Raw genomic sequence first — 12187 nt, forward strand, 5'->3', positions numbered from 1 at the left:
AGAGACCGGAGCCTTGTGACTCACTCGCTGTTGTGCAGCACGAGCCAGGTGATCTAGTTACAGAATGGAATTAACAACTAAATGTTTGCCAGCTAAGATTTCTTATAGCTATTAAGTTAACTGTCTGAAATTTGCTAAATGCTCTGCAGTTGTGCATTTGGTGTGCTAAATTAGTAGTTAGTTAGCTATCTAGCTAAGTGGTTAGCGTCTTTGAAAATCAAGCTTCACTTTCAAATAACAGCAGAAAATCGCCTCGTGGATCAAGAGCCTTGCATGTACTTGTTAGCATTGCTAACCTTCGTATTAAAAAGGCTCAGTGGTGTTTGAAAATAGCGCCCTTTGTGTTCAGTGGCGGTATTACCAAATATCCATGTATGGCTGAAGGTCGGTATGACAATCTGGATACCACCCCAGCCTAGGGTGATTTGTACCGGTTGTAAAATAACCGCAGGGAGGTATTTGATGACAGGAAATACTGATACTGTAGGCCTTTTTTCTTTTGTATTTCTTCACTATACTGTTTTGCTTGATGGCCTGTGGATTTCCTCACAGCAGGACAGACACAGCAGGGGGCTTTGACACACTGTATTGGATATATATATATATATATATTACAGTTGAAGTTTACATAAACTTATGTTGGAGTCATTAAAACTCAATTTTCAACCACTCCACAAATTTCTTGTTACCAAACTATAGTTTTGGCAAGTCGGGTTAGGACATCTACTTTGTGCATGACACAAGTCATTTTTCCAACAATTGTTTACCAACCGATTATTTCACTTATAATTCACTGAATCACAATTCAAGTGGGTCAGAAGTTTACATACACTAAGTTGACTGTGCCTTTAAACAGCTTGGGAAATTCCAGAAAATTATGTAATGGCTTTAGAAGTTTCTCATAGGCTAATTTACATAATTTGAGTCAATTGGAGGTGTACCTGTGGATGTATTTCAAGGCCTACCTTCAAACTCAGTGCCTCTTTGCTTGACATCATGGGAAAATCAAAAGAAATCAGCCAAGACCTCAGAAAAAAAAATTGTAGACCTTCACAAGTCTGGTTCATCCTTGGGAGCAATTTCCGAACTCCTGAAGATACCACGTTTATCTGTACAAACAATAGTACGCAAGTATAAACACCATGGGACCACGCAGCCACCATATCGCTCAGGAAGGAGACGCGTGCTGTCTCCTGGAGATAAATGTACTTTGGTGAGAAAAGTGCAAATCAATCCCAGAACAACAGCAAAGGACCTTGTGAAGATGCTGGAGGAAACAGGTACAAAAGTATCTATACCCACAGTAAAACGAGTCCTATATTGACATAACCTGAAAGGCCGCTCAGCAAGGAAGAAGCCACTGCTCCAAAACCGCCATAAAAAAAGCCAGACTACGGTTTGCAACTGTAGATCGTACTTTTTTGGAGAAATGTCCTCTGGTCTGATGAAACAAAAATAGAACTGTTTGGCCATAATGACCATCGTTATGTTTGGAGGAAAAAGGGGGTGGCTTGCAAGCTGAAGAACACCATCCAAAGCGTGAACCACAGGGGTGGCAGCATCATGTTATGGGGGTGCTTTGCTGCAGGAGGGACTGGTGCACTTCACAAAATAGATGGCATCATGAGGGAGGAAATTTATGTGAATATATTGAAGCACCATCTCAAGACATCAGTCAGGAAGTTAAAGCTTGGTCGCAAATGGGTCTTCCAAATGGACAATGACCCCAAGCATACTTCCAAAGTTGTTGCAAAATGGCTTAAGGACAACAAAGCCCTGACCTCAATCCTATAGAATATTTGTGGGCAGAACTGAAAAAGCATGTGCGAGCAAGGAGGCCTACAAACCTGACTCAGTTACACCAACTCTGTCAGGCGGAACAGGCCAAAATTCACCCAACTTATTGTGGGAAGCTTTTGGAAGGCTACCTGAAGTGTTTGATCCAAGTTAAACAATTTATAGGCAATGCTACCAAATACTAATTGAGTGTATGTAAACTTCTGACCCACTGGGAATGTGATGAAAGAAATAAAATCATTCTCTCTACTATTATTCTGACATTTTACATTCTTAAAATGAAGTGGTGATCCTAACTGACCTAAGACCGGAAATTTGTACAAGGATTAAATGTCAGGAATTGTGAAAAACTGAGTTTAAATGTATTTGGCTAAGGTGTATGTAAACTTCCGTCTTCACCCGTGTGTGTGTTTACAACTGTATATATTTCTGTCTCTTCTCAGTTGGAGTGTGTGATGCGTCTGGTGCAGGTGGGCTGTGGGGTCAACGCGGTGACCACAAGGTTTGCTCAGACACCCACTCACATCGCTGCGTTTGGGGGCCACCCAGAATGCCTACTGTGGCTGCTGCATGCTGGCGCCGACATCAACAGACAGGTACAGTGCACATGGATGCGTAAACTTACCAAAACACACACACACACACACAGTAGGAAAAGGGGAACAGACGTAGTAAAAATGACATCAACCAGTGTTTGTGAGAGAGGCTGACCTCAGACTGATCCAATCAAAGAGATCATCCTGGCTTTGGGCCACCCGACCCTTGGCCCGTCTGAATTGGTACCAGTTACACATTTAGATTGAACGTAGTACATTACCAGTCAAAAGTTTGGACACACCTACTCATTCAAGGGTTTTTCTTTATTTTGACTATTTTCTACATTGTAGAATAATAGTGAAGACATCAAAACTATGAAATAACACATGGAATCATGTAGTAACCCATTAAAAAAAAAACGAATCCAAATATATTTGATATTCTTCAAAGTAGCCACACTTTGCCTTGATGACAGCTTTGCACACTCTTGGCATTCTCTCAACCAGCTTCACCTGGAATGCTTTCCCAACAGTCTTAAATGAGTACCCACATATGCGGAGCACTTGTTGGCTGTTTTTCCTTCACTCTGCGGTCCCCAACCCCAATGCTCATCCCAAACCATCTCAATTGGGTTGAGGTTGGGTGATTGTGGATGCCAGGTCATCTGATGCAGCACTCCATCACTCTCCTTCTTGGTCAAATAGCCCTTACACAGCCTAGAGGTGTGTTGCGTCATTGTCCTGTTAAAAAAAAAAAGTGCAAACCAGATGGGCTGGCGTATCGCTGCAGAATGCTGTGATAGCCATGCTGGTTAAGTGTGCCTTGAATTCTAAATATATCACAGACAGTGTCACCAGCAAAGCACCTCCTCCATGCTTCACGGTCGGAACCACATATGCAGAGATCATCCGTTCACCTACTCTGCATCTCACAAAGACACGGCGGTTGGAATCCAAAAATCTCAAATTTGGACACATCAGACTAAAGGACAGATTTCCACCGGTCGAATGTCCATTGCTCGTGTTTCTTTGGCCCAAGCAAGTCTCTTCTTATTATTGGTGTCCTTCAGTAGTGGTTTCTTTGCAGCAATTCAACCATGAAGGCTTGACTCAGTCTCCTCTGAACAGTTGATGTTGAGATGTGTCTGTTACTTGAACTCTGTGAAGCATTTATTTGGGCTACAATTTCTGAGGCTGGTAACTAATGAACTTATCCTCTGCAGCAGAGGTAACTGGGTCTTTTCTGTGGCGGTCCTTATGAGAGCCAGTTTCATCATGGCACTTGATTGTTTTTTGCGACTGCACTTGAAGACATTTTCTTCGAAGTTCTAAAAATGTTCCGGATTGACTGACCTTCATGTCATAAAGTAATGATGGACTGTCGTTTCTCTTTGCTTATTTGAGCTGTTCTTGCCATAATATGGACTTAGTCTTTTATCAAATCTTCTGTATACCACCCCTACCTTGTCACAACACAACTGATTGGCTAAAATGCATTAAGAAGGAAATAAATTCCACAAATGTAACTTTTAACAAGGTTACACCTGTTAATTGAAGTGCATTCCAGGTGACTACCCCATGAAGCTGGGTGAGAGAATGCCAAGTGTGTGCAAAGCTGTCATCAAGACAAATGGTGGCTATTTTGAAGAATCTCAAATATACACTTTTCTTGGTTACTACGTGATTCCGTATGTGTTATTTCATAGTTTTGATGTCTAAACTATTATTGTACAATGTAGAAAATAGTAAAAATAAAGAAAACCCCTTGAATGAGTAGGTGTCCAAACTTTTGACTGGTACTGTATTTTAAGAGGAAAGATATCCATTCTGTTTTGTGGCTATGGTTGTTATTACATGTATAAAACCTCCTCAACCCTGTGTGTTACGAGCCCCAGCCAACCTGCTTTTATCTCCATGCTGTTGGATTAATGACTGACAGAAAACCACTAGTCGGTGTGTATGTGCACACGTACGCTTATCTACATATGAATAGACAATATTGTTTTTATTTAGACTTGACATGTTGACATGTTCTTTTGTTTACACTCCTGTCTTGTGTGCACACATTTTCACTGACCATCTGACGCTTCACTGCACCACTCAAGAGACATCTGAATAGTAGGTCATGATGGCATAACTCCTACCTCTTCTCTTGGCTTGCTGCAGCATGTCACTGTTATTTCTAATAGAGCTTTAATACAGCTTACATTACAAAATTCAACACCCATTTCAAAAATAGCCATACAGTTTCCCCTCCATTAAACCCATCACCCTCTTTTAACCCCTCCCTTGTATGGATTGAATAGAGCCACCCAGGGATGAGGTGCAGGGTGGGTCACCACTACAGCATGTCAAATGGCCTACATTCTCTGGATGTGAAGAACAGCGGTTATGGATGGAGGAGGGATTTGTTGGAAAAACACTCAATCTCTCTCTACCACTCTTTCAGCACCTCACTCACTTTCTCTCTCATGCAGGAGGCATCTATTGAAGAAAAAAAAATGCTTGCTTTTGCCACAGCCTTCTACATCTCCCTCTCTCTCTACTGCCTTCCCTCTCTCTTTCTCTCATGCGTGATACTCTACAGCCGTGTGGCCTGCCGTGCAGCTGGGGTGAAGAGTTCACTCTGCCTCTGGAGAACTTTACCCTGGTGTCTGGCAGACCTCACCAGACACTGCTCTAAGGGAAATGAGAGGGGGGAGGCTAACCTGATGCATATTATTGCAGCACAAGAAATGTGAGCAACTGCTTCAGTTTGTGTAAATACAGTGTGTAACATATTTCTTTCTCTTTCTCTATAACCTCCCTCTTTCTCAGGACTATGTGGGTGAGACACCCATCCATAAGGCTGCCCGTGCAGGCAGTTTGGACTGTGTCAACGCTCTCCTGATTCAGGGGGCGAAAGCTGAGTAAGTTGTGCTACTGCACCCCCTGTGTGCTCTGTCTTCCCCTCACTGTAACACCCAAAATCTCCTATACCTACACATTTACAGGAGGACTCAATCAAAACCCGAACAAGCTGTGCTTTTTTTTAGGACAGTTGACACTGTGCTCCATGTTCAAACTGTGGAAATTGGTGTGTATTTTTCGGGACTGGTTCTCTGTACAGATAATGAAGTAGAATAACTGCACAGGGACTATCAGTGGAATAGCATGTGTTCTTGCCCTGTAACAAGGTATTTATGTGCAGATATGCTGTGTTTAGAACCTTTTGTTTTAGGTTCAAAACTTGATTAACAAAGGTAAGAAATATAGCTGCCTGTACTTAGACTTTGTTACAAGGTAATTACATGAGTTATACCCTTAGTTAGTAGTTACACTGAAATTACGCCTATGAAAAGTAATGTGTTGCTGAGATTTCCTCCTCCGTGTGAGTCCTGTTACTGTGGCAACCAGACAAGGAAAGCAGAACAACATGTCTTTGGAAGGATGCATGTTTCCAGATAAATGGAGAACAATAATACAATTCCTGATAAATTCATGCTGAATCCCAACATGTTGCTCCGCAATCCGTTGCTGTTCCTTCCATTTGGGCCGTCTGACGTCGGAACACTCCCTACTCCAAGGGATTCTGACTCTTCCTGGAGAGGTACTGGAGGGTGCAGGCTTTTGTTCCAGACCTGTAATCACACCTGACTCAATTAATCATGGTCTTCTGTTTGGACAATGATTACCTGAACTGATTGTTTGTGTTCAGGGCTGGAACAAAAGCCTACATACCCAGTAGCTCTTCCGGACCAGGGTTGAATACCATAGTCTATAAACTGGTGTGTGAGAATCTCTCCCTCCTGCACAAATCACAGTCTGAACATGGAGCAGTGTCTTTTCAGGGAAAAATATTTGCGATACCTCTATTGTTTTTGGTGGAGTTCTCCTGCAAATGTGACCCAGGTTTATAAGCTTTACCATCTGGAAATTATTTTGATATGTTTAAACTGTAGATTATTATTTGTAGAATTAATAGAGCATTACTTTCTCTTTGTTCATGTTTGCTTTGGTAAGTGTTTTTCTATAGCTGTAGCGCCTGACCAAATGCACATTTCCTCATTACGACCTTGAAGAGGAGAAACGGACAATTCCTGGTAGATTTGAACAAAATTGAGGTAAAATGTGTTTTTTAAATCCTTTTTACTTGCTTGGAGTTGACACTGAAAATACATCAAATGATGTCCCAAAACCCCTTAATGAGTTTCTGTCCTCGTTGAACCAAACAATGTGAAAGGATTGGATTGGTTAAACTTTTAGGCAATGTGGCAGAAACGCCACATAACAAACTGGTTTCACCTATCCAGTCCTTTTTCTGACCATTTGTCATAAATAAAAAACCATCAAGTTGAGAAGTTGTTAACCATATCAGGATGTAGCCAGCCTGGTCTCCCATCACTATAAAGGGCTGGTGCGGTGCATGCAGGTAAATGGCGAGCGAGAGATATGGACAGGGAGCGAAGAGAGACACACTGACAAAAAAGTATGAATACTGTAGCATTAATTACCCCCGTTTGTTCTTGTCAGCAGATTGGTTGAAACGTTAAATGCATAATCCAAGAGAAATGTGCAACCTTTCTTAATAGAAATAGAGAATACAATTATATGCTGTGCAGCAGCTTCTATGATCCGAACATAGGATAGAAGCTGTTGCCGTTTGAAAAAGGCTTGTTTGGTGGTAACAGACAACACACAGATAAACTACTCCAGCCATTCAGCGCAGGTGCCCAAAGTTCCAGATAGCTGATAAGTCGTTTACCTGACGTGAACTACACACCTCACCCTAGACAACTCCTGTGTTTTTAGTTTAGCCATATGTTAGGTTAGCATAACTCCAGAACAAACCATGAAATAATTATCGTCAACACCAACCTTTCTTAATTTCTCACACCCTCAGTATGTTTTCCAGAGACTCTAATAAATGGACAAATACAGAAACATACAACCTGCCAGTCCTGTTTTGTGTTTTTATTGAGTGCATTTGATATACCTGAGAGGAACTGGACTATGACGTAACACTTGCATAATCCCTCACAACTAGCAGGGCTTGAAAGCTCTGTGTTTGACATGATTAAAATAGATACAGATGAAGCTCTGCTCGCCATACTGTGGATGTGCTTCTAAAAGCTCTCTCCGTGCCAGCTACTTTATCTCCTTGCAAGTAAATGGGTTCATATTGTGATCTGAAATAAAAGTGCCCAATCAAACGTTTTAGGCTATATCTGCAGTTTCCCACAGATGACGGGTRTAAAATGAACAGTCTCAAAGAGGAGAGAGATTATTTTAGAAGTGCTGGTATAACACTGATGGATTTTTAATATAGGCCTACATTTGCGCTGCTGTCAATTATTCTGTGGGTTAGACGCTGCCTAATCTCAGTTAACCCAGAACTAATGTCTTGCGTAATTGGTCAGATGCTCAATGAAGTTCTGGGTCCATACAGTGCATTCGGAAAGTATTCAGACCCCTTCACTTTTTCCACATTTTGTTACGTTACATCCTTTTTCTAAATAATACCCCATAATGACAAAGCAAAAAAACAAAGTTTTTTAGAAATTTGCTAATTTATTACAAATAAAAAAACAAATACCTTATTTACCTAAGTTTTCAGACCCTTTGCTATGAGATTCAATTGAGCTCAGGTGCATCCTGTTTCCATTGATCGTCCTTGAAGTGTTTCTACAACTTGATTGGAGTCCACCTGTGGTAAATTCAATTGATTGAACAGGATTTGGAAAGGAACACACCTGTCTATATAATGTCCCACAGTTAACAGGGCATGTCAGTGCAAAAACCATGCCATAAGGTCGAAGGAATTGTCTGTGGAGCTCCGAGACAGGATTGTGTCGAGGCCCAGATCTGGGGAAGGGTTCCCCAAGAACAGTGGCCTCCATCATTCTTAAATGGAAGAAGTTTGGGACCACCAAGACTCTTCCTAGAGCTGGCCGCCTGGCAAAACTGAGCAATTGGGGGAGAAGGGCCTTGGTCAAGGATGTGACCAAGAACCTGATGGTCACTCTGACAGAGCTCCAGATTTCCTCTGTGGAGATGGGAGAAACTTCCAAAAGGACAATCATCTCTGCAGGACTTCACCAATCAGGCCTTTATGGTAGAGTGGCCAGACTGAAGCCACTCCTCAGTAAAAGGCACATGACATCCGCTTGGAGTTTGCCAAAAGGCACCTAAAGGACTCTGACCATGAGAAACAAGATAGAACTCTTTGCCCTGAATGCCAAGTGTCACGTCTGGAGGAAATCTGGCACCATCCTGACAGTGAAGCTTGGTGGTGGCAGCATCATTCTGTGGGGATGTTTTTCAGTGGCAGGGACTGGGAGACTAGTCAGGATCGCGGGAAAGATGAACGGAGCAAAGTACAGAGAGATCCTTGAATTAAACCTGCTCCAAAGCACTCAGGACCTCAGACTGGGGCGAAGGTTCACCTTCCAACAGGACAACGACCCTAAGCACACAGCCAAGATAACGCAGGAGGGGCTTCGGAAAACAAGTCTCTGAATGTACTTGAATGGCCCAGCCAGAGCCCGGACTTGAACCCGATCAAACATCTCTGGATAGACCTGAAAATAGCTGTGCAGCGACGCTCCCCATCCAACCTGACAGAGCTTGAGAGGATCTGCAGAGGAGAATGGAATAAACTCCCCAAATACAGGTGAGCCAAGCTTGTAGCATCATACCCAAGAAGACTCGAGGCTGTAATCGCAGCCAAAGGTGTTTGAACAAAGTACTGAGTAAAGAGTCTAAATATTTCAGTTTTTTTTCCTAAAGTTGTTTTTGCTTTGTCATTATGGGATATTGTGTGTAGATTGATAAGGGGTAAAAAATTATTTAATCAATTTCAGAATAAGGCTTTAACGTAACAATGTGGAAGTAGTCAAGGGGTCTGAATACTTTCTGAATGCACTGTAAGTACTGAAGGTTACTGCATATATTTAGTCAAGGCCACCACCATGCCCTGCAAATAGGGCTTTACCAACAGTTTTATGGTGCTCCTCATTGTATGACCAAGTGCCATCGTGTTTAGGTAGACGGAGATACTAGAATCATTAACTTCTACAAGAGCAGTATTGAAACCTTGACAAATACACCTGTTAGCATGGGCAAGACACATTGTTGACAGCAGACCGCAGAGACTGCCTCAATTTGACAGGGATCTAATTATTTCACAGCATATTTTAAGTTAGTTACTAACTGATAATCATTGTCTGTTTAAATTGATTATAATTTGTCTGTCTCAAGGACAAATTGCTCACAGACATGCATAGTCCGAGTCTCTCAAGGGAATGTTTTTGGTCCCCAAAATTCTTAGCAAGTGTTGGAAGGATTCACCCTGAAGAATAGTTCAACATTTAAGGCAGAAATAGGTGTTTTAGTTACAGTACCCTCTTCGTGTCATCTGTGGAACAACCTGTAGCCTATACCTTTTCCATCTGTCCGTTAAAACCCCAACGCACACGCCTTAAACCAGAAACACCAGTGAGTTTATATGCCATGTTTGTATTTTTAATTTCTACCACTACCTGGGTTTATTGTATAACTTTTACAAGAACCTTTCTGATCAGGAAGAAACTACTTTTATTGCCAGGGAGAAACAGAAACCAGCATGGCACTTGAGAATTTGAGTTCTACATCCCTGAGCTAGTGAAATGTAATCTCTCTTTCAGGTGAGTATAAGGTACTCTACTCCTTATTTCAGCTGACGTACAGGGAGTTATGCCATACTTCATTGAGTTGAAGTGTATTTTAGTTTCTGGCAGGCACTATGACAATTATGTAGAGTTGCGACCTAACCAAACGTGGTATAAATTATAGTCATACAAACCCAAATTCCAACAAGCATTGTAGAACAGATTTAGACAATATTGTTATGGTAATATTGTTAACCCAGGTTAAAAAAGAGAAAACGCTTTGTATTGGGTTAAGGGGTTGGTGGTCTATGGCATTTAAAATCACTGGTGACAATTTCAGTGGGGGGAAAAAAATCACTTCTAGATTATTTTCATTCTATTCATCATGATGAAATGTGCATATGGTCGCTAGCCTCTGAACAATTTTGAAAGCTGTTTGTTTTCCCTAAAGGTCCTAGAAATGCTACTGTGCAGCTGTTTGAGTTACTGTTTGATGTCACAATGTTGTTTCCTTTGACAGCTGTAGCTCATGTTGATTCTGATGGTCCACTATTCTAGAGTATGGAAGAAAAAGGCAAACTAGACAGGAGGCTCATGGCAACAGATTTTCATTTTTCTTTACTATACATTCTAAAATTCAAAAACATTGCCCTGTCTAAACAGTGACGTATTACGAAATTATAGGTGAAAATAAAATTATTTAAAGCCTTTAAAAATATTATTGTTAGTCGTGTCTTCATTTTTGTCCCCTGCAATCTTCTATTGCCCTATGGTGCTTCAAAAGGCCAAAGGTTTTGACCAATAGCAAGCAAGTTGTAAAATATAGGCTAATCCATATGAAACTAGCTTTTATTTTCTGCTTTCGAAAGACCACCTATAAGGGTCGGAAAACCTATTTTGGATAGAGCCATTTTCTCCTGTGCTTAGTGGTTGCTTCCCTATCTGCTCTCAGTACCCAGAGGGAGCTGATAAAACTGCAATGGAAACACATTTGACCGGTGATTTCTATGTTTCTACTGTGCTAAAGGCAGCTGTAGTTTGAGTAAATCTAGCCTAATAGTAATTGAAGCACCAGCCAGTTGTATGCAAAGAAGGCTAAACAAAATGTGCATATTGGTTTTATGAAATATAACATTACTATTTTTTTTTTTTTTATGTTCAGATTTCTACTTACTGGTATATAAGTGGCAGTGCTACATAAATGCGTTCAGCTTTAAATAGCTTCTACAAACATAAGGTTGTTACTGGGCCTGTAGTTGACCAGCCAGCTCTAGCTACTGTAAACATAGCTCTTAGTTGCACACAGACATTCCAATACAGACTGGTGCCATTTGTGGCAGGTTTCCGCAGCTGCTTCCTTTGAATACTGGAAGTTATGTCTGTGCCAGGCAGATTAATATTTGTTCTAATCATATGCCGCAATATTGCAATTTCCCACTGTTACCAACTATAAGTTTACCTTTTCAAATAATTTTCTGTAGAATAGGGAGAATATTGAACTATTAAATGCACCCAACCATTTTAAACCTGTTATCCGACACTCARAATACTTTGTCTAAGCTGCTGTCTGGTGTGACTGTCAGACAAACGCACACACACACATTCTTTGATGCTCTAGTAACGGATGACTCCCGCACCAACCGCCACCATTAGCGAGGCACTCTGTTGTCACTGTGTTACATGGCACAGTTCCACAAGGATGATTCCATTCTGAGAATGTTCCCTTGTCTATACATGAACAGCCCATCCTCTTTCCCTTCACTGTGACATTCACAATCGTTGAGCCAAAGCATCTCCAGCATGCTACCAGATCCCATAGACTTCCAGTCATTGTGCTAACACTATATTTATTTGAAAATAACTAATATGGGTGAACTAAAATACTCTAAAACTTGCTTTTGTTCTTAATCAAACTGTGATTTGATCTGATATTCCTTGGTCAAACTCATCCCCCTGTTTCTGCTGCTGCACACATCATTCATATTTCTAGTATCATATCTCTCACTGTCATAAACAGAGCTCTTTCTCACTTCTGAAGAGGACATTTCAACCTTTACCAATCACAGAAGTTGCGCTGGGTTTTTTCTGCTTCGTCACTTTGCCCCAGTACTCTTTTCCCTCCCGCTTTATGCCACTCTACTGGTCGTCGCTGTGACCTAAACTTAGAATGACCTTCTCCTTGGACATTTGAGCTCTTGTCTGCTGCCCATTGCCCCCTCCCCTCCC

General features: G+C 41.4%; 1 protein-coding gene across 1 annotated transcript in view; it reads left to right on the top strand.

The window, feature by feature from the left end:
• Window positions 1–12187, top strand: part of LOC111959548 (ankyrin repeat domain-containing protein 10-like) — a 31823-nt gene that overhangs the window by 2493 nt on the left and 17143 nt on the right. The window contains exons 2-3 of the mRNA XM_023981185.2: window positions 2241–2393; window positions 5151–5242. Of these exons, the coding sequence (XP_023836953.1) occupies window positions 2241–2393; window positions 5151–5242 (245 nt within the window). The remainder of the gene's footprint in view (window positions 1–2240; window positions 2394–5150; window positions 5243–12187) is intronic.

Source organism: Salvelinus sp. IW2-2015, linkage group LG36 (assembly GCF_002910315.2).
Source record: "Salvelinus sp. IW2-2015 linkage group LG36, ASM291031v2, whole genome shotgun sequence".
In the NCBI taxonomy this organism is placed as follows: Eukaryota; Metazoa; Chordata; class Actinopteri; order Salmoniformes; family Salmonidae; genus Salvelinus; species Salvelinus sp. IW2-2015.